Below are 19,736 nucleotides of genomic sequence, written 5' to 3' on the forward strand. Positions count from 1 at the left end.
TTGACGTCTCTTCGCTGTAGAATATGTCTATTTGGTTGTTTGCCGGTCAGGGAGCGCAGTCCGTCGGCATGTGCAGCCGCCTGGCGACGATTCCCGTCGTCGCGAAGCTCTTCGAACGCGCCTCGACCATAATCGGTCGCGATCTTCTCAAAATCTGCGTCGACGGACCGAAAGAGGATCTCGATCGCACGGAGAACTGTCAACCGGCAATCGTAGCCGCCTCTCTAGCCGCTCTGGAGAGCGCAGCATCGGAAGGGAAGGGAATGACTACGCCCACGTGTGCAGCGGGATTCAGTCTCGGCGAAATAACAGCACTAATAGCAGCCGAATCATTGTCTATAGACGACGGTGAGTTCATAAATGCGTACGCTGTTACTTATCTCTGCTCGTAGGATTTCGATTGGTCAAAGTTCGAGCTGAAGCGATGCAGAGAGCGTCGGATTTGTCTCCAAGCGGTATGCTTACGGTAGTGGGGCTCACTGACGACCAGCTAGGCGATCTCTGCTCGATGTGTCCCAAGGAGAAAGGGCACCTTCAAATTGCGAATTATTTATTTCCGCGTGGGCGCGTTATGTCTGGACATAATGCGGGAATTGAGTGGCTGGTCGATCAGCTCTCCACGTATAAGCCGAAGCCAAGGCAGGTGAGAAGGATTTCGGTCAGTGGGGCATTTCATTCTCCTCTAATGAAATTGGCTCAAAATGAAGTGAAATCCTTATTGGATACCGTCGATATTAAGTTGCCACGTTTTCACGTTTATTCAAACGTGACTGCTCGTCCATATGAAAGTGAGGATCAAGTTCGCGTTCTCTTAGCAAGGCAAGTGTGCGAGCCAGTTCAGTGGGAACAATCAATGATAAATATTATTAATTACATCAATCAAGAGAATATTGAGCAAGTGTACGAAATTGGGCCTGGCAAACAGCTCAAAGCAGCCCTAAGCAGAATCGATTCCAATTTGGGTAAGACGTGCAAAAACGTCGAAGCTCAATAAACTATTTTGTTTGTTACTACGCTTGAGTTATTTCTTGCACCAGAGATCCACATTGCGGACATTTGAATTCAGGATCAGCGACACGATTTGCCTGAAAATCAATAATAATAATAAATTATTGATTTTGTATCACACTCACTGTAATGCAATAGTAGCAGAATACGTGGCCACAACTAGTAGCCTTGTGCGGAGTCGTTGGCGGCGATTCCTCGCATATCCCACACTTCGTGCAGTCCACTTCCGGGTTAGATCTCAAGTGGAGAAAGGACACATTCCGTTGAACGAGATTTTTTAAATGACGTGTATTGATGAAGGGCAAGAGAAAGAAGAGAAACTCCTAGCCAAAGCACTGTTACATAGATGCACACATATATAAAGGATTTGACTGACTGCAAATCCGTGCCATAGGAGTTCTCGGTTGAGAAACTCATAGCCCACCTGAATAGGAAAATATTCATCTATAACGTCAATTAATTAATTTGCTGACCTGTCTGACTGATTGTTTTTGTGAGAGCACCATTTTTAAACCGATGATTCTTTCCAGTAAAGATTGGTATCTAGGCAACTGTAGTTGATTCGAAAACTATCACAACTCTGACTGACTTTCCTCTCTGAAGGAAAACCAGGACATTGACAGTGTTCAAAACGTTCCACAAATTTTCTACGATATCAATAGTACCCCAAAGCTGAAAAGACATATTGGTTTATTAATTAAAAGTATTGACTTTTTAGCTTACTGGCCTAAAATTCAAGGCAGACTTCAAGTCTGTCGATCTCTCATCAATATATCGCCCCAGTATAAAGACGAGACCATAAGCCCACTTTTGCCACACTGAAACGGCAGATGAATCTAAAGTACAATAATATAAGATGACGTCATTTTTATTGGTAATTAGTACCAGAGCTAACGTATCTAACGTTGAGCATCTGCTGGCCTGGAGTTGCATTTCCGGAACTGAATGAAAACTAAAAAAATTCGTAATATTTAAATCTTCTCAAAAAATGTTTCTCACCTTCCATATAATCCACCTCAGAATTGCATTTGCTTCAGGTCCAATTCGAAGAAAGAAGGAGCCCTGAAATATTAATTAAACAAAGAAAGAATTGAGGAGATAGCGAACCGGAAATAGTGAGCACGCTTTTCGAATTTGATTGCGAAACATAGCCAAGAGTTCTTCGTCCAACGTCGACGCGTCGAGCTGCAGAAAAAGCTTAAAAGGTTTCAAAATACAGCAAAACATACTTGACTTATTCGCAGAGCGTCTTCCATTAGAAAAAATTCGCCTCTGCTTGTGCCGAAAAATTCGCACATGCGCAATCGTCGCGGGAAGGTATACACTGTATCGGAAATTACCGCGCGACAGCGACAGATGAACGCACGCTGAACGATCTCGTGACCTCCGATACGAAATCGTTGCTATGCACGAACGGCCTCTAATTCAACTTTCCCGACTCCAAATTTCGCCGAGGCGTTTTGAAACAAGGTAAGAATCAATCGCAATCAGAACGAACCGCGTACGAGGCTCCGAAGAGGTGCATGCGATATCGAAACAAAGTATTTCTTCTGTGAAGTAGAATACAGTAGTCGTTTGTAGCTTGACTAGAAGGTAGACGTCGCGAAACGTCAAAAAAACGACACTGTTTAGAACGGTCAATCCGCGCAGGTTAGCAGCAGGCAGTACGCGGTAGTATCCTTGGTGTTGCATAGTTGAAGTCCCGGTATGCAGAGACTTTTTTGACCGCGTCTGGAGCCTATGTCCAACTTAACAGTGGGCGCGCCAGGCGCTACGGTTTCGCGCCAATCGCGCATAGCAAGTCGCGGTTACTTGCGGACAAGAAAGGAGCCGGCGAAGAGGTTTCACTGCAACTCCAATAGATAGGTATTCTTGCTGTCATTTTGCAATGCCTTCAACGAGCTGTGAAGTGGAGTTTTAGCCAAAAAAGTTTGGTAGTCTCGCTGCGTCGACGTCTCGTGCGCTCATTTGAGGAGGCGTATCACGCCCGATAGGCGTGTATGCAAGGTCACCGTGAATAGAGACCATCGAGACGTCTTTGCTGCTTCTGTGAAGTAGAATAGTCGTTCTTAACTTCATTAGAAAGTAGAAGTTGCGAAATATCAAATAAACGAGACAGGTTAAAAAAGTTAAATCTGCGCAGGTTAGCAGCAGGCAGTGCGCGGTAGTATCCTTGGTGTTGCATAGTTGAAGTCCTGGTATGCAGAGAATTTTTTGACCGCGTCTGGAGCCTATGTCCAACTTAACAGTGGGCGCGCCAGGCGCTACGGTTTCGCGCCAATCACGCATAGCAAGTCGCGGTTACTTGCGGACAAGAAAGGAGCCGGCGAAGAGGTTTCACTGCAACTCCAATAGATAGGTATTCTTGCTGTCATTTTGCCCTGCCTTCCACGAGCTGTGAAGTGGAGTTTCAGAGTACAAACGTTTTGGCAATCTCGCTGGGTCGACGTCTCGTGCGCTCATTTGAGGAGGCGTATCACGCCCGATAGGCGTGTATGCAAGGTCACCGTGACTAGAGTCCATCGAGACGTCGTAGGACATCGATCGCCTTTGTAATAGAAAGCAGTGAATGTTGGACTAGCGATCGACATAGCGACGGTCGCCGGAAAGTTGTATAAAGTCGAAAAAACGCTGTAGTTTTGCTGAAATAGCTTGTGGGACGAAATTTTCTGAACAGATCAAAGTCTATTGTATTGAATGACAAGTTCAGAGTAATCCGAGCGCAGAGAATGCGGAGATTTTGACTCCGGAATTAATTAGAGCGTTGGCACGCGTCGATTAATTCCTAGGCGGGACAGTTGCGAATAATCGCATTAGTGATGTCATAATCAATATTGCTCTATAACACGTGGTCGCGTTTAAGTTGTTAGTGGTCAGTGACGTCACCAGAACGTCATCAAAAGGGAGGAGATTGCGTAGGCGAGCCTAGCAACGGTCAGGGTATGAAGACACTTGCTCCTCAATAGTAGGCGTTCCTAAAATTTTTTAAAAAGGAACTATCGACGTCTGTTTATTCGATGAAAACGGCGGTGTAATTAAGTTAATCGCTTCCGGTTGGTTGCGAAAATTCAATTACAAATTTGAATGTACTGTTGCTATACAGAAAACGTGTTTTTGAAGATGGCATTTGTATTTTCGAGCGAGAGCCCTACACGCCGTAGTGTCAAAGTCATTAAGGACAAAACCCCGTTTTTTTGGCATATAGTAAGGGGGTAGTACTCTCTGGAAATGGAAATACCCGATTAATGATATCCAATCTGACGGAATGTATCGAGTACCGATCGCGAGCAGTCTTGATCAGCGGTAATGCTGACGCTGTTCCGATTCCGTACACGATTGACCAGTGAAGGGAAATTTTGCGGGTGACCCTGAGCTCTCTTTTGTCTCCTCGCGCGCGTGTGATCGTTTACCGATTCTCGCGCAGCACTGAGAGCCGACCGACTGATATGGTCGAGTGGTGTACGCGTGTGGTGGTGTGTACATCGGTACTGTTCGCGAGCAGTTCCTAGTAGTAATGCTGACGCTGTTCCGAATCCGTACTCGATGGCCAGTGGGAATATTGTGAGGCTTGGGCAGAGGCTTGGGCAGAGGGTACGTTTGCCTTGATGATTGTACTGAGTCAGTGATCAATGATGATCGTTTTTTTGACTCAGTTCTGAGCAAACTTTCCTCGTATAAACAATTAAAGAACAATAAAGTAAGCCAATCGCGCGGTCTTTGCTTGCTTCCCATCTCTTTTTTGGCAGTTTTTTTTCGATCATCGATGCTCCACCAATTCTTTGTCGACCTCTGCTGTTTCAGCGCTCCGCTTCTTGTCTTCGTACTTTCTTCAACAAAAATTAAATGCACCCTAAACACAATCGTACATGCACACACCGCACCGCGCAACGGTAAGCCGAGCGCTCCTATGGCTTCTTTTTTAATGTATTGATGTCTTCTTTAGCCGCTCGATCGCCGTTTCTTTGGCGCTCCGCCAAGCTTTCTTCTTGCGCCGACTCGAGCGTTTTCTTCGTACTTTGCTTCAACTAGGGCTCCTAAATTTTAAGTGGCCTTTGGAAACTGCCTTCAAGTTTCTATTTTTTATCTTTTCTATTTCCTGAAAAATCCTTTCCGCAGCCGCTTTAAAATTCAGAAAAATTCATCTAAATCCACACACCATCGGCTAAAGATACATCGCACCGCGCACCGGATATGAGGCTCCATTTGAATTCGAGTAGACTATGAACAAATAGAGAGTATTTATAAAAATATGTGAGTGCTTTTCTAGCGTTTTGTGAGTTCAAATTTAAAATATAAAAAATACAAATCTAATGAATGAGTTCGCGTGTAGCCAGCGAGATCTCGTTTGTGGTTTGTTCACGTAACCGGTAACGCACGTTAAAATAATAGAGATTCTCGATCGAATTCTCGCCTAAAAATCGCGCCGCCGATTGTCGCTGGCAATCGTCGCTTTACCCATCGTGTTTGGTGCCGTCTCGCCGTCTCAAGTTACCCGAATTGTTTGTGGGGAAAAAAGGGGAAGGACTCTCAAGTGCCTGGCGACCTCTTCTGTTTACACGACGAGAAAACGCACGAAATGGCCACCTACGTTACGGAAAGAGACGCGAGACTCGAACGCGTCATACAGGTAAGCGAATCGCAGCAAAAAAGCCTCGATTCATCGATCGAGCTTTGCGGGACCCCAAAAACTCGCTACATCATTATTTTCGTACTGTAGCGTCTCGAAGAGGCGTGCACGCGCGTTCAAACCGATCCTGCAATCGTTCTCCTACGACGCGATTCGGCGAGCGCGCGTCACGTGCCCGAACGCATTCGCGAAATCGTCGACGCGTGTCTCGCGCGATCCGACGGCGCGCCGACGTGCGACGACGATTTGGCGCGCGAGAATCAACTTCTCGAAGTAAGCAGCGCGTGCGGCGGCACGTGCGTTTTTCCCACGCTCTTGTTTTCTTTTTAGGATGAGGTGAAGCGTGTCGAAGCGCTGTTGAGAAAGGCGCGACGCGAGCGAGAAGATCTCGGCGAGAAATACGTTGCTGTGAGCTCAAAGGTGAGAATATTTCAACTTTATTTATTTATTTATTTATTCATTTATTTTAGCTTGAGAGGATTTTTCAGTTGGAGCAGGAAGTGGATGTTCTGCGTCAGGAGAAGCTGTCGTTTGTCGATCAGATGACTCTACTTCAAAAGCAACTTGTAGAGAAGGAGAGACGGCATCAAGTGCACGTGAAGCGATACGAAGACAAACGGCAAAAACAGGCAATATTAGTGCAAAAACTTCAAGCAAAGGTACACGTAATTGATGAAGTATAAACTTTATTTATTAGATATTGATTTTTTAGTTGTTACAGTATAAAAGGAGGAATACGGATTTGGTAGCGGAGAGTCGACAGGCTCTTGAGAAAAGCACTCACGTGAGATCACTTGGGATTTATATTATTATTGTATTTGGACTTGTTTTCTAGTTGGAGGAGAGCATGTCTAGTTTGGAATTTCAGCTATCATCAGCGGATCAAAAAGTGAGCAGATTGCAACAGTCGCACGGCGAAGAGCTACAGGGGACGTTACTCAAACTGAAAGAGAAAGAAAAAATGTACCGTACAGTATACTCATACATAAATATTAAATATATATTCGTAGAACTTCCGATTTGAAATCTAAACTTGTCGAAAGCAAGGAGACCAATCAGAGACTCGTGACTGATATTCATAAGTTGACAGCGGATTGGCAACAGTCACGTGAACTATTACAACACAAGGATCAATTACATAAGAATGAGCTGAGAGTATGTGTACATAAAAAATATCTATACTTAGTATATTTGTGTTTAGGTTAAGGTTTTGGTTGAGAAAACGAAATGGAGAGAAGATCTTGCGAGATTGCTACCTATTGTGTCATTGCTAAGAAGCGATCATAATGATATAAAATCGAGGGCGCAGAGGAATATTGAATTGATGCGCGGTTTTGTTTGCGAGAGCGTCAAAAGTCTGGGGAATTCGATTGAAAGGAGAGAGAGACATTGGGAGAGAAAGTGTGAAGAAATAGCAGATAAATTGAGAGAGGTTATTCCACAAGAGAAGTTGTTAGTAATAGTACATTTTTTACTGATAGGTTTCTTTGGATTTTGGCAACGAGAGACTAAAGTTTGACAAAAAGGAGAAGGAGTTGATAGAAACCGTCGAAGGAAGAGAAAACCAATTAGCAAAATTGGAAGCGGAAAAACGAGAAATTCAAGTAGCTTTCAGCCAATCAGAAAACGCCAGAAAAGAAGTGGAAGCAAGAGTGGAAGACTTGGTAAAAAATCACTCAAAATATCCTTGATTAATTAATTAATGAATTAATTTCAGCTGATGAAAAATGAAGAACTTCTTCAGGAATTACAAGGAAATCAAGATCGACGTCGCGTGCTCGAATCCAGCTGCTCAGTCCTTCAAGAAACACTGAAAAAGATAACAAATTCAATGAAATTGAAAAATTCAACCATCATCTCTCCACCTCTATTGGATTTGACTGAACGCGTTTCCCCTCTAGGCGTGTCAGCGAATTCATTTGAAAGACCCAGATCACAACCAAATCAGCAAACTAGGTAAATTCATTAATTAAAAATAATGAGGGTTAATTAGATAGGTATTTTGTATTAGCACGCCAGTGAAAAGTGCCGGTGTCTTGGCGTCTTCTTCCGGGTCAAGCCTAGCCTCTGATTTGGATTTGGGCGAGAGTCAGGTTTCAATGCACGTGGGTGGGCGGAGTAGTGAGGAGAGAGACGGCGGAGATAGCGGAGTAGAGACCGTCGCAAATGAAGCGTGGGCTGCAGTGAAGGGAGCACTCACTTCTCATAACGTTAATCGCCAGGTAAGGGAAAAAACGATAGATTAGATATAATATTTATTTATTATATTTTCTCAAAGGAACTGGAGGGTCAGATCGTGCATTTGAATTGCCAGCTGCAAGAAACGAGACGTCGAATCGAGTCCAGCGAAAGAGAGAGATCAGCTCTGACGAAAGCAATCGAAGTGCTCAAAACTGACTTAGAAACAAGGTACACGAAAAATAGATACAGATAAAAATATTCATATATACTTTTCCCAGTCAATGTTATCAACAAGAAAAGACGGCGGAATGTCAAACGCTCGAGACAAAGTATCAAGCTCTGAACGAGTATAAAATTAATCTTATAAGAATAATTCATAATTGTTTTATTTCGTATTTCGGTAGTCGATGTGATTTGCTTGAAGGGGAAGGTCAGACGCGCGTTGTCACGCAACAGACTCTAGAACAGCACGTCGAAAAATTGCAATTGGAGGTCCAGGATTTTGTGGAAGAGCGAGAGCGAATGACGCAATCGAATCGGCGTCTTGACGAAACGAATGAGCAATTGGCTAAGGAAGTTGAAACGCTGAAATCGACACTGGAAAAATCCGAACGCGAAGTGACGTCAAGAGGAAGCAGAATCGATGAAGTGGAGAGAAAATTAGATGACGTCAGAAAGAGATTGACAGAAGCGGAGGAACGATTCAAAACAGGGCAAAGCCAAATTGAGAAATTGGAAGAGGAGAAAGAAGGCGTGGTCGAGAGATTGACGGAGACGGAAGTAGAGAGGAAAAGCCTAGAGGGAGTCGTCGAGACACTGAGATCAATGCAGTCGACGTGGAATGAGGAAAAAGGACGATTGATGCGCGAGAAATTGGAGCTGGAGGCGGAGAAACGAAAATGGGTGGAAGAGGTAAGAGATTTGTTGCGATGTGAATTTTAAGGGCACTTCTGTTTTTACTAGCAAACGGAGCGTCAGGATTTGATTGGTCGGCTGAAGGCGGTTGAAGAGATGTGGAGGAAGTCTGTTGGAGAGGCGAGTGATATGAAATTACGAGTCAGTTCTCTTGAGAAGGAGCTGAAGTTGAGCCAGGTTAGAAGAAAGAAAGTTTAATACAGTAGGTATATAAATTACATGTTATTTTTCTTAGAATGACAAAGAGATGGCCGAGCAAAATGTGCAAAGACTTCAAGTCAAATTATCCGCAGAAAAGTGATAACGTGTAAATGACTAATTAATTAATTGACGTCATATCTCGTTTTTAGAGCGGCTTCTCTGGAAAGTTTGAAATTGGTGCGAGAACTCGAAGGGGGCACGCCTACCGTGCGAAATGCCCTCCAACTCGAAGTGACAAAAAAGGAAGATATCATATCAAAGATGACGTCACAGCTCGACGGTCTTTACACGTCAGTATTTCCATTGACGTCTGGAACGTCATCATTGTCATTACCCTTCGCATCGAAAATCGCCGCACTTGTGAAATTTTTTGAAGAAAAACCGGAAGCGGACGGGAAACGCGGCTATTGGGCAGTTGTACGCGAACGCGACGCGCTTCTCGAACGCGTCGACGCGCAGCGACGCGCCAACGAAACGCAGCTGAACGAAATGCGCGCCAAAATCGAAAAAGCGGAAGCGGAGCGCTTTCACACGTGCAACGAGGCAAAATCCTATTTGGCGTTGAAGGGAAAGTTAGAAGGGGAGGTCGCCGCCGGAACGGAAGTCATAATTCAGCTGAGAACGCGACTGGGTGATGTGGAGAGCGAATTGAAGCGGAGTCGCGCCGAGTGGGAGGTCGAGAGATGTCGCTACGTTCGGCTCATGTCGGAATTGACGGAGAAGTCTGAACACGGCGACCAAGGGCGAGTAGAAATTTTCAGATTAAATTTATTAGTAATACTTGGTGTAGGGCTGAGGGCAAATTGAGGAAAAGAGTGCGGGAATTAGAAGCAAAGGTAGACGTTAATTAATAATAGCTCCTATACTAATCACGTGCGTTTTTAGGTGGCTAGTTTGCAGTCAGAGGTGACCGAGCGTCGGCGCAAAAAACGTCAATATTGCTCTGAAATAACGAAGAAGGACAAAGAGGTAAAGGAACTGCGTTTGCTCTTGGGCGAATCCCTTCAGCAGATGATGAACGAAACGGCGTCGTCTTCGCGAGACGTTTCGCTAAATCCGAATCGATCACGTGACTGGAAAGCGAGCCAATCGTCTCCCGCGATGCGCGTGACGTCACCCTTATTTACGAGCACTCCGCAAAAGTATTGATTCATATAATTCTTTATTGCATTTAAAAATCCGTTTTATTCTACAGCTAGTTTTAGTCCGTGCTATTTCTTTTTTCTGTCGAAGGGATCCTGCCAGACTTTCATTCCTCCCGGCTGCGTTTCTTCGAGACTCTTTTCGTCCCGTATCGTTCGCTGTCGCTCGCGCCACTTTTCGGGATGAAGCTTCGGCTGGACGGCAATAGGATACAAGGCAATCGCTAGCAAGCCGGTTAGGCTTCCAATGAGAACAAGAGTCCTCTTCATTGCGAGTTTTAGCGCTGCGCTAGGCCTACTGGATGGGATATCGGTTTGGACGTTCTTTGATCGTTTTGCTGTGTTTTTGCATATCGGCGCCGTTCTTTTATTTGCAATTCTTATCGCCTGGCTGTTCGAAATCGTCCAAAGTCTGCGAACCGTGTCGTTCCTCGACGAAAACGCCGAAACTTTCCCAGCATCGCTATCTCCTTCTCATCGTCATCATCACCGGTCCGAATCAGGCGAAAGAACGCTCGACGATGCGACAGACGTGGCTTTCGAAAATCAACATCAATCGCAGCGAAATCGAATGGAAATTCGTCATGGGAACGATGGGCGCGACGCGCGATCAAATCGACGAACTTCGCGCCGAAAACGCCGAAAACGACGATCTAATCCTCTTCGAAAACTTCGCCGAAGGCTACACGAAACTGACGGAGAAAATGCTACACACGCTCACGTGGGCATCGAAATCAATTAATTTCGATTATTTATTCAAAGCCGATGACGACACGTTCGCGCGACTTCCGCTCTTGGTCAAAGCGTTGCGTGGGCGTGGTCATAGGAAACCGCCGCGACGCTTCTATTGGGGTTTCTTCGACGGGCGAGCGGCGGTGAAGAAGAGCGGTAAGTGGAAGGAAAGCGATTGGTTTCTCTGCGATCGATATTTGCCGCACGCGTTGGGCGGCGGCTACGTGCTCAGTTTCGATTTGGTTGACTTTATAGCGCGAAATCGCGACCTGTTGCAGGTGTATAGCAATGAGGACGTTGCCGTGGGCACGTGGCTCGCTGGACTCGACATCGAACGCTGGCACGATCGGCGTTTCGATACGGAGTACAAATCGCGCGGATGTCACGAATCGTTCATTGTTACTCATAAGCAATCGATTGACGATATGAAATCGAAGCAGAGATCTTTAGTAGATAGGGGGAAATTGTGCGATAAGGAGACGCTCGTGAGACCGTCGTACGAGTACGATTGGAAAGCGCTTCCGTCGCAATGCTGTCAGAGAAATCTGCCCTTACCTTGAATTAAGGTCTAAAGTATTAATTATATATGCGCGCACGTGTTTTCGCCGGGCGCGCGTGCGTATTTGTCGCTAGTTTCTCCACCTTTCTCCCGGGGAGTAATGGAGCGCGAGAAGCAATACGACGTTCGCGAGATACTGCAGACAACGAAAAAACGCAAGACTCGTCTCGAGGAGATGTTCAAGGCGCTCAGCGGCGGAAAAACGGATATCGAAGCGGTCGAGCTGAGTTTGGGACGTAATCGTCCTTGGCAAGCTTCGCTACTGAAATGCTGTGCCGATTTGGGCGCGATTATTTGCAATTCTAAGGTCTCGGTAAGAGTTTGCTGGGAGGGCGTGGTCTTTGCTCATTTTGAAAGCGAAAGTTTATTTATTTATTCTTATTATGAACGATTTTCGCATTTTGCTCGTTTTATAACAATCGCGACGCCTTTTTTTGAGAGCTGGGCTCCCTTTGGGGGGAAAAACGCGCGCGCGTGCGCAAATCGAAGAATGTCTATTTAGGACTCAGAGCTGTTGGATCACATGCAAATCTTAGTGAAATCGGGCCTCATCGGTTGGATCGTGCGTTTGTTGAGCATGCGTCTTCCAGAGACGAGAGGAAAAGGGGAAAAAGAAGCGATATTCAAAATAACGGGAAAATGGCGCGTCGCGATTCTCTACGTCATCAAACTCACTCATTACATATTGAAAAATCCGATAAATGAACTCCAGATTATGTCACTGGCTATATCGGCGGGAATGATGAAAGCACTCAACTCCTTCATCGACGGTAAATAAAAATATCAAAATCAATAAATCAATAATTTTTGTATAGGTGGAAAGGAACCCATGGCTCTATTCTGGGCCGTCAATTGCGTCTATATAATGTGCAAAGCGAACGAGGCCGTCCATAGCGAAATCATTGCCTGCGGCGGACTTTCCAATTTGGGAAAGATTTTACTGCGAGATGGCGCGCAGAGAATTGCGCACGAAGTGGTCGTGGATTGGTATGTGAACGAGCACGCGAATCTAATGAAAGACTTTGAGGAGTACATGTGGCATGATATTGTGAGAGAGGGAAGTGGTATAGGGGCCGAGGAAGGGGACGAGAATGGGGTATATAAGGGAGAGGTGCACAAAGCGTTTGCTCTCCTATTGGCTAGACAGTCGCAGGAAGATGTAGTCGATATTTTATTGGAGATTGCTTGTGAGGAGGAGAGGCGGCTCTCCATTATTCAAGATAAAGCCGTTCTCAAAGTATTGATATATTAAATATAAGGAATTTGTTGTATATATTATTTATAGGCGTTGTTGAGATGGCTGGAGACGCCAATTGTGACGTCGCATGACATCAAAATGATTCGCATGGTTTTGAATCTGATGTCGTCTCTGTGCAAGACGGAGGATTTGTGTCACGTGATTTTAGAGAAACACAACCTGGGAACGTTACTGGAATTAATGGGTAGAGAAACGGATATCTATAAGCCAATACGTCACGTGATTTCATAGTTTTTGCACCTGAACCGGGCATCGTCATGTCGTGCCTCCAGGTAATAAAAACTGTATCTACGCACGCGGGAAGATGTAGAGAAAAACTCTCCGAACAGACGGTGATCGATTAATTAATTATAATTAATTATTTGGGATATTTGATTCTAGGGCATGTTGATTGGTTTGACGCGTTTCATGTTCTCAACTCATATACCGGTCCGTAGACGCAGCTCCCGTGAAGTTATCCAATGATTTTCTCTATTTCTAGATGCAGGAAGAGTCGGTCGTTTGCATTGGCAGTCTCGCCGAGACGCCCGAGTCGTGCGCGCGTCTTCTCGACTCCGGCATCACCTATCGCGATCTGTCGAATCTTCGCGTTTATCGCGAGCCGTCGTTTGAAGACGATTTTGATAGGATTCGACGTCTTTTTACCAAATATGGCCAATTGTATGAAGATGAAAAACCCACTTGGATTAATTAATAAAACAATATTGATTTTTTTAGCACTTGGAAGCAAAAGGAAGAGGACTACAATCGCTACGCATTCGGCTTGGATGCAGCGGAGAGTGAAAAATACAAGGAAGCGGGCAACGAGCGATTCAAGAGGGGTCGTTATATGGAGGCAATTCATCACTACAGTCATGCCATCGAAGTTCTTCCACAAATGCCGCCGTCATCGTCGTCGTCGTCGTCGTCGTCGTCGTCGAGCGGAAAAGAAGCGAAAGAGAATTTGAGAACTTGGTATTTATTTATTAATTATAAGACGTTTTAGAACTTTGCTTTTTTGCTTTTAGGTGGTCGTTGCCGCCGGTTTTGTACAGCAACCGAGCTCAGGCTTATTTGAAACTCGAGTATTGGGAAAACGCCATCAAGGATTGCACGTTCGCTGTAGCAAAATGTATTGGAGGTAAGCGCGCTAGAGACGTCATTTTTTTATATATTTTGCATCGTCTCAGTCGAGAATCCTGACGCTAAAAAATACATGCAAAAGTCCGTTTTTCGTCGAGCTAAAGCCTGCATTAGTCTCAAGCAGTTTGCATTGGCTTTGAATGACATGGCCTATTTGTGCCGAATGGATAAAAAAGATGCTACTGATTGGTTACACTACGAAGCCCACTATAGAGAGGTAGGAGAAATTGTTTTTTCTTGTAATATAGGAGGTCTACTTTTTTCTATAGGCCCTAGTTGGGTATAGGAAAGTGCTGGGGTGCGAACCGATTCGTCGTTGCGTGGTGTGTCGTCGTGGCGAGGGGGAAAAGTTGAAACATTGCTCGGAATGTGTGGAGGTGTACTGTTCGAAGGAATGCCAGGTAAAGGACTGGGAGAGCGAAAAGGGGCAGAAAGGGCATCAGTTTTATTGTGATTTGTATCGGAAAAACTGAGAAAAACTTCGATTACGTGTTCTTTTTAGTTTGTGTGTACTATGGACGCTGTCGCCTCAAAACTGTCGAAAAATTAATGATTTGGGTGGATTGGGGACACGTGGTTTGCACGTGTAGGTGCTTTAACGCGCGTTTTGCAATGCTTTCAATGACGTCATTTTCCTGCTCGTGACGTCTTCTGATCTATCGCTTTCCAGGGCGAAGATCTTCACGTCGGAAAAGTATCCGTCTTTTCGGAAGCGATCCGACCGTCGAGTCGACTACGCGACTTCGTGTTGCTCTAAAGCATCTTCTACCTAGCAGCCCGTCGACATTCGAGGGCCGTACGATGTGAATCGGCGTATTCTGGGCCCGTTCAATAATCGTGAGAGGAAATCAGTAAGAACGTGGTTTATTTGCCAAGTTCATCGACCCCAACGCACATCCCCAACGCAGTCGGCGTTTGCGCGAGCCGAAAAGACTGTAGAAACGCTCGTCTGACGCGAGAAACTATGACCCAGTCTCCCCGCCCTTCTGGTTCCAACGTGCTACACAACTGTACGCGTTTCGACCGATCGGAGCGTCGCGCGCGTACGCTATTGCGGTTTTCTGACTGAACCCTATTCTCTCCGTGACATCGCTTCATACCGTACCATTCTTTTAGCGAAAAAATCGCTTCGCGGCGTCACGTGCTCCCCACCGCGGCCATAATCGCGCCTAACCTGAGCGAAAAACCCGCGCTAATCACGCACGTCCCTGCCCAACCGGCATTCTGACCGAACTTGAATGAATGAAACCCTACTCGAACTTGGTTTCCGTCTCCCTAGACCATGGCTCAGCCGCCGTACAACGGAGGCATGCAGTCATCGCAATATCCATCGGGACCTCCTCGGCAAAATTGGTCCCGCAACCGAATGGGGCCCCATCAGCGTCCGCCCGTCCTCCCCGTGCCGCCGTCTCAGCCTCAAGGACCGCCGGGTCCGGGCGGTTCAGGAGCGCTGATATCACCAACGGGATCGTCATACGGCGGTTTCATGGCGGCGGCGGCACCGCAACACGTGATGTACGCAACTCCGGGGGGACCACAGGTATATAGCAAAAAAATAAAATTAATAAAATTAATTATTATGTAATAATGTGTAGCTGATCTATCAACAGCGTCCTGTTCACCATGGCTATCCTCCTCAACAACAGCAACAGTACATGCCTCATCCACAGAGTGGCCCTCCTTCCTATTATCGTCCTCAACAGCAGTCTTTCTATCCAGGACAACCGACTTTTGTTCCTCAACAGCAGGTTCCTCCCCCGCAACAAATGTATATGGTTCCGCAGTCCATGTTGCAAACGCATCCGCAGTCCATGCCGCCGTTGCTACAGCAACCCTTGCAGCAAGCCCTGCCGCAACGTCGTCCGCGAACGTCCGCTGTCACCATCAAGGATCCGGATACAAAGGAGGACGTCACTATGGAGATTTTATCCGGTCGTCCTGCGACGCCGCGATCGGAGACGCCGTCGTCGTTGGCGACGACGACGGCGGAGGAGACGACGAAGGCGGTTGTGATGAAGGATCCGACGACGAATGAGAGTATATCAGCCGAGCTATTAGCTATGAGTCCTGAGGAGAGAAAGAAGGAAGTGGTGGAAAATGTTAAGGAAAGGGAGGAGCCGGAGGCGGAACCGCCGCCGCCGCCGCCGCCGCAGCCTTCTCCTCCTCTCGTCGTCGTCGAGAAGGAGGAAGTGAAGGATGATGAAGAATTGCCTCAGGATGGTGTTGCTAGTGCGGCGGTTACCGTTGCCGTGGAGACGACGCCGCCGCCGCCGGAAGTCGAACGAGAAGATAACAATGCAGATGACGTTGAATCAGCGGCTCCTGTTCCTGTTGACGTCAATTTTGCATTGATTCAATCTGCTACAGATGATGAAAAGATGCTGGAGCGAAATGTTCCAGACGAAATGAAGGAGGGATTGGATAGCTTGGATGCAGCCATGGCAACGGAGAACGAAGCTCCAGAGGAAGAGGAGGAGGGGGAGGAGACAGTGGAACAGATTGAAGAAGAAGAAGAAGAGGAGAGAGATCAAGAAGAAGAAGAAGAAACCCCATTGGAATTAATGACTGATTCAGCAAAAGTGGCGGGAATAAGTACGTCACCTGACCAGGAAGAAGAAGAAGAAGAAGAAGAGGACGTCGACGAAGAATCTGAATCAGAGGTGAGTAAATCATTATTTTAATTATTTGTAATGTCACGTGACTCTGTCAATACCCATTACTATAGTAAATTTATGTGCGCGTAATGGTTGCAAGCAGAGTAGACAGTGAACAACGCAAAGTCTGACTTGCTGTTCACATGTTCTGGTCTTTCTACCATTACGTGATGTAACATTCAGACACAATGTCATTGTACTCTTTCTTCTCTAAGGGGAACAAGGAGAACGAGGCGGAGAAGGAGACGATGGAGGCGGAGAACAAAGCGCAAGATGCGCGAAAAATTAGCTACACTACTCCCGGTCAGATAAAATCAATTAATAATATTGATGTATTTTTGATTTCGCTTCTCTTTCTCTCTCTCCCCCCAAGAACAATGGAATCCGAATAATAAAGCCGGTCAGAAGAAGTATGACCGCAGTTTTCTTCTTCAATTTCAACAATATTGCGTCGACAAACCAAAAGGCTTGGCAGACGTCGAATGCGTTCTTGACAAGGTTGAACTCAAGATCAAATAATAATAATAATATTTTAAATTTCACGTTCTTGTTTAGATGATTTCTGAGCAAATAGCCAGTCGTCAAGCAGCTTCCGGAGGATACCGATCAAGCGGAGCCGGAGGCTCAGGAAGAAGCAGGTAAAAAAATTAAAAAATCAATAAGTGTTAAATAAACTTAATTATTTATTTGTAGGGGTGGCGGAGGTGGGAGTGGCAGCGCCGATTCTCTGGCTCCATCTTGGCTTAGAAGTGACCCCAGTAAGCAATTTAGATCCAAGGGGCCACGCCCATCCAAACAACCCAAAGTCATAGAAATGAAAACGGTGAGCACTAAAAAATAAAATTATTGATAGTCAATATTAAATGTTCGTATTTAATTTTTTAGATTGAAAAATTGGAGCGGTCTGAAAATGCGTGGGTTCGAATGTCCGAGCGATCCCAAGCCGAAGAGGACGCGGAAAAACTCGTCAATAAAGTGAGAAAACGATCCCGGAAGTATTCACCCAAACAAAATCATTCTCCTTTAGGAAGTCCTACGCAAAGCGCGCGGAATTCTGAACAAATTGACGCCGGAAAAATTCCAGCCGCTATGCAAGCAAATGATGGATTTGGAAATTACGACCGAATTGAGATTGACTGGAGTGATGGACGTCGTTTTCGAAAAAGCGATCACGGAGCCCGGATTCAGCGTCGCCTACGCATGGCTATGTTTCCACTTAGCAAAGGCAAGAAAAAATAGATAAATAAATATTCGTATTTATTTATTTATTTATTTATTTCAGATTAAAGTTCCTCTAGCTGACGGTTCGGCGGGGAATGTCTCCTTCCGGAAACTCCTTCTGACGCGTTGCCAGAAGGAATTCGAGAAGGATAAGGAGTCCCTTACGCTGGATCAAATCAGGGAAGTGGTCGAAGCGATTGAAAACGAAGAGGAACGAGCGTCGAAGAAAACCGAACTATTGGAGCAGGAATTTCGCGTGAGGAGACGATCGCTTGGGAACGTGAGATTCATCGGGGAGCTGTACAAACTGCAACTTCTCACCGAACCAATTATGCACGATTGCGTCATTAAGCTACTCGAATCGTCCGATCAGGAGAGCTTGGAGTGCATGTGTCGATTGATGACGACAGTTGGACAGCGTTTGGACGTAGAAAGAGCAAAGGTAAATAAATAAATAAATAATTAATTAAATAGATAGTGCCCCCAGAGTCCAGGACTTTTGTTTTTTATCTATTTTTATTCTTAGTTGAGGATTGATCAATATTTTGAACGGATCAAAAAATTGATTGACAAGAAGAAAATTCCGTCGCGCGTTCGGTTTATGTTGCAAGATTTGGTCGAATTGAGAGAAGTAAGTTTTAGCTTTATTTCGTTTTTTTTGTGACGACGTCACTTTTGCGCAGAACAATTGGGTGCCGAGACGCGAGGACAATAATCCCAAGACTTTGACGCAAATTCGAAAAGAAGTTGCTCGCGACGAACAGCAACAGAAAATGCAACTATTGCAACACGCAAAGAAAGAAAAGGAATCCGGCTCAAAGGCAGCCGAAAGAAAAAGAGGCTAGAGAAACCTCAAATAGTTAAATAATATGTTTGATTTTATTTTTTTCTCTTCTCCAGGAGGTGGTTCCTCAAAGGGGGGCCTCCCTCAGGCCGACCAATCGTGGCAAGTCTCCACATCCGGTCTCAAATCGAGTCGAACCCAAACCCAAGGTCACGCATTCGACGCGGAAAAATTCGCGACAATCAAAGACAAGGCACATAATAAAAAATCATTAAAATTTTATAATTAATTATTTCTTAGCCACGTGGCGGCGAAGCGCCAGTCCGTCTCGGTCCGAGCGGAGGAAAATCCCTATGGGGTCAAGGCAGTCGCGCGAGCGGCGGATCAAGTCCCAATATGAGCGATCAACGAAAAGGGACATCCGGGGCTTCAGCAGGTGGGCGTGGGCGTGGCAGGGAGGCTTCTTCTCCTGGCGCGCCACCAGGCGGAAGAAAATCGTCGACGGGGGGTCTGACGATGAAGGAGAAAGCGCGAGAGGAACGGCAAGCGCTTCTCGCTCAAATGCCTTCGCTCATGCAGGATCCGAAGAAAGTTCAAGTTGCTACAGCCAAGGTGAGGGGGGAAACAAAAAGAAATTACCCTTTTTTATTTTTTGGGAAGGCGGAAGAGAGAGGGTCCCCCACTTCCGGAAGTAAGAGCCCCTCGGATTCGTTCTCGAGGCCTGATTCGCCGGTCGTTGCCTCAACGAAAGAAGTCTCGGACGAGGAGGTGGAGAAGAAGACGAAGAGTCTAGTGGAGGAGTACTGTAGTGTTGAGGATATGAAAGTGAAGAATTCATATATAATCTATATATGTATATATTTGATTTTTTTCAGGAAGCTATTCAGTGTGTGAAGGAATTGAATGCGCCGTCGAAGTACTGGCTTCTGAGTCGCGTTGCCGTGGAAACCACGTTAGAGCAGAATGACAAAAATCGTTGTCTGACTGCCAAGCTACTTCGGAAACTCATCGAGGAGTCTCTTCTCACTGTAGAAGATTACTTCAAAGGGTAAATAAAAAAAGTCAAAATATAATAATTAGAGGGTTTTGGGTCAGAATGAATGAAATTCTTGAATTTGGAGATGACATGGCAATTGATATTCCTCGCTTTTGGGATTACATGGGATCAAGCATTGGCACGGTAGCCGCCGGGTTGATATCAAAGGAGAAGCTCGAAGATGGACTCAAACTCCCCGCTACTAGCAATCCTGCCAGCCGTCAGAAATTATTCGGGACCATAGCAGATACAGTAGGAACTCATGGGTAAATAAATAAATTGGCTATATAAAGTAG

General features: G+C 45.7%; 6 protein-coding genes and 1 long non-coding RNA gene across 10 annotated transcripts; 6 read left to right on the top strand and 1 right to left on the bottom strand.

Annotated features, from left to right (window-relative positions):
- The first annotated feature begins 20 nt into the window (after positions 1-20).
- On the top strand, positions 21-1,128 carry LOC136196524 (probable malonyl-CoA-acyl carrier protein transacylase, mitochondrial). The gene is made up of 2 exons (XM_065986085.1): positions 21-348; positions 393-1,128. The coding sequence occupies exons 1-2, from the start codon at positions 24-26 to the stop codon at positions 992-994; spliced, it is 927 nt and encodes a 308-aa protein (XP_065842157.1). The 5' UTR covers positions 21-23; the 3' UTR covers positions 995-1,128.
- Positions 837-3,539, bottom strand: LOC136196525 (peroxisome biogenesis factor 2-like). The gene is made up of 10 exons (XM_065986087.1): positions 2,238-3,539; positions 2,116-2,193; positions 2,008-2,070; positions 1,894-1,960; positions 1,732-1,844; positions 1,598-1,680; positions 1,482-1,551; positions 1,385-1,432; positions 1,134-1,331; positions 837-1,085 (listed from the first exon to the last, which is right to left on the bottom strand). The coding sequence occupies exons 1-10, from the start codon at positions 2,304-2,306 to the stop codon at positions 1,011-1,013; spliced, it is 864 nt and encodes a 287-aa protein (XP_065842159.1). The 5' UTR covers positions 2,307-3,539; the 3' UTR covers positions 837-1,010.
- LOC136196526 (uncharacterized) lies at positions 3,410-5,276 on the top strand. Of its 3 annotated transcripts, none has more exons than XR_010672231.1 (4): positions 3,410-4,061; positions 4,112-4,705; positions 4,755-4,898; positions 4,952-5,276. It is a non-coding gene; the product is annotated as an uncharacterized lncRNA (long non-coding RNA). The 3 variants fall into 3 exon arrangements; XR_010672232.1 differs by having other exon boundaries at positions 3,410-3,948; positions 4,002-4,705; XR_010672230.1 differs by having other exon boundaries at positions 3,421-4,705.
- Positions 5,277-5,403: 127 nt separating this feature from the next.
- Positions 5,404-10,184, top strand: LOC136196850 (rootletin-like). The gene is made up of 19 exons (XM_065986508.1): positions 5,404-5,635; positions 5,726-5,908; positions 5,966-6,055; positions 6,106-6,294; positions 6,348-6,419; positions 6,471-6,598; positions 6,646-6,790; positions 6,837-7,067; positions 7,117-7,299; positions 7,353-7,591; positions 7,647-7,857; positions 7,914-8,044; positions 8,095-8,163; positions 8,221-8,728; positions 8,780-8,908; positions 8,967-9,028; positions 9,082-9,675; positions 9,723-9,768; positions 9,818-10,184. The coding sequence occupies exons 1-19, from the start codon at positions 5,585-5,587 to the stop codon at positions 10,079-10,081; spliced, it is 3,525 nt and encodes a 1,174-aa protein (XP_065842580.1). The 5' UTR covers positions 5,404-5,584; the 3' UTR covers positions 10,082-10,184.
- A 64-nt stretch (positions 10,185-10,248) lies between these two features.
- LOC136196852 (beta-1,3-galactosyltransferase 6-like) lies at positions 10,249-11,383 on the top strand. Its single transcript, XM_065986511.1, has 2 exons — positions 10,249-10,309; positions 10,357-11,383. The coding sequence occupies exon 2, from the start codon at positions 10,377-10,379 to the stop codon at positions 11,364-11,366; it is 990 nt and encodes a 329-aa protein (XP_065842583.1). The 5' UTR covers positions 10,249-10,309; positions 10,357-10,376; the 3' UTR covers positions 11,367-11,383.
- A 45-nt stretch (positions 11,384-11,428) lies between these two features.
- Positions 11,429-14,295, top strand: LOC136196851 (uncharacterized). Of its 2 annotated transcripts, none has more exons than XM_065986510.1 (11): positions 11,429-11,672; positions 11,868-12,135; positions 12,181-12,602; positions 12,651-12,807; positions 12,855-12,955; positions 13,005-13,052; positions 13,105-13,283; positions 13,341-13,577; positions 13,631-13,743; positions 13,793-13,962; positions 14,015-14,295. In XM_065986510.1, exons 1-11 carry the CDS (start codon positions 11,466-11,468, stop codon positions 14,216-14,218), a joined length of 2,106 nt encoding a protein of 701 aa, XP_065842582.1. In that variant the 5' UTR covers positions 11,429-11,465; the 3' UTR covers positions 14,219-14,295. The 2 variants fall into 2 exon arrangements, with proteins under 2 accessions (XP_065842582.1, XP_065842581.1); XM_065986509.1 differs by having other exon boundaries at positions 11,430-11,678.
- A 99-nt stretch (positions 14,296-14,394) lies between these two features.
- On the top strand, positions 14,395-19,735 carry LOC136196849 (eukaryotic translation initiation factor 4 gamma 3-like). Its single transcript, XM_065986507.1, has 17 exons — positions 14,395-14,596; positions 15,025-15,285; positions 15,341-16,405; positions 16,615-16,702; positions 16,773-16,897; positions 16,955-17,037; positions 17,093-17,222; positions 17,285-17,374; positions 17,427-17,624; positions 17,682-18,062; positions 18,147-18,251; positions 18,304-18,460; positions 18,521-18,657; positions 18,705-19,016; positions 19,065-19,229; positions 19,280-19,452; positions 19,500-19,735. The coding sequence occupies exons 2-17, from the start codon at positions 15,028-15,030 to the stop codon at positions 19,708-19,710; spliced, it is 3,678 nt and encodes a 1,225-aa protein (XP_065842579.1). The 5' UTR covers positions 14,395-14,596; positions 15,025-15,027; the 3' UTR covers positions 19,711-19,735.
- Position 19,736: the final 1 nt, after the last annotated feature.

The sequence above is a fragment of the Oscarella lobularis genome, chromosome 16, assembly GCF_947507565.1.
Source record: "Oscarella lobularis chromosome 16, ooOscLobu1.1, whole genome shotgun sequence".
Taxonomy (NCBI): domain Eukaryota; kingdom Metazoa; phylum Porifera; class Homoscleromorpha; order Homosclerophorida; family Oscarellidae; genus Oscarella; species Oscarella lobularis.

What these genes read in the sequence shown, in the direction of transcription:
- LOC136196524 (XM_065986085.1), top strand. Translation starts at nt 24, where the DNA reads ATGTCTATTTGGTTGTTTGCCGGTCAGGGAGCGCAGTCCGTCGGCATG. An exon ending in ATCATTGTCTATAGACGACG is followed by an intron (nt 349 to 392) that starts GTGAGTTCATAA and finishes CTCTGCTCGTAG; the next exon opens with GATTTCGATTGGTCAAAGTT.
- LOC136196525 (XM_065986087.1), bottom strand. Translation starts at nt 2,306, where the DNA reads ATGTGCGAATTTTTCGGCACAAGCAGAGGCGAATTTTTTCTAATGGAA. An exon ending in AAAAACAATCAGTCAGACAG is followed by an intron (nt 1,433 to 1,481) that starts GTCAGCAAATTA and finishes TTTCCTATTCAG; the next exon opens with GTGGGCTATGAGTTTCTCAA. An exon ending in TCTGCTACTATTGCATTACA is followed by an intron (nt 1,086 to 1,133) that starts GTGAGTGTGATA and finishes ATTGATTTTCAG; the next exon opens with GCAAATCGTGTCGCTGATCC.
- LOC136196850 (XM_065986508.1), top strand. Translation starts at nt 5,585, where the DNA reads ATGGCCACCTACGTTACGGAAAGAGACGCGAGACTCGAACGCGTCATA. An exon ending in TGCAAAAACTTCAAGCAAAG is followed by an intron (nt 6,295 to 6,347) that starts GTACACGTAATT and finishes TTGATTTTTTAG; the next exon opens with TTGTTACAGTATAAAAGGAG. An exon ending in TACATAAGAATGAGCTGAGA is followed by an intron (nt 6,791 to 6,836) that starts GTATGTGTACAT and finishes ATTTGTGTTTAG; the next exon opens with GTTAAGGTTTTGGTTGAGAA.
- LOC136196852 (XM_065986511.1), top strand. Translation starts at nt 10,377, where the DNA reads ATGGGATATCGGTTTGGACGTTCTTTGATCGTTTTGCTGTGTTTTTGC.
- LOC136196851 (XM_065986509.1), top strand. Translation starts at nt 11,466, where the DNA reads ATGGAGCGCGAGAAGCAATACGACGTTCGCGAGATACTGCAGACAACG. An exon ending in TTTGCAATTCTAAGGTCTCG is followed by an intron (nt 11,679 to 11,867) that starts GTAAGAGTTTGC and finishes ATGTCTATTTAG; the next exon opens with GACTCAGAGCTGTTGGATCA. An exon ending in AAAGAGAATTTGAGAACTTG is followed by an intron (nt 13,578 to 13,630) that starts GTATTTATTTAT and finishes TTTTGCTTTTAG; the next exon opens with GTGGTCGTTGCCGCCGGTTT.
- LOC136196849 (XM_065986507.1), top strand. Translation starts at nt 15,028, where the DNA reads ATGGCTCAGCCGCCGTACAACGGAGGCATGCAGTCATCGCAATATCCA. An exon ending in TCGCGACAATCAAAGACAAG is followed by an intron (nt 18,658 to 18,704) that starts GCACATAATAAA and finishes ATTATTTCTTAG; the next exon opens with CCACGTGGCGGCGAAGCGCC. An exon ending in GTAGTGTTGAGGATATGAAA is followed by an intron (nt 19,230 to 19,279) that starts GTGAAGAATTCA and finishes GATTTTTTTCAG; the next exon opens with GAAGCTATTCAGTGTGTGAA.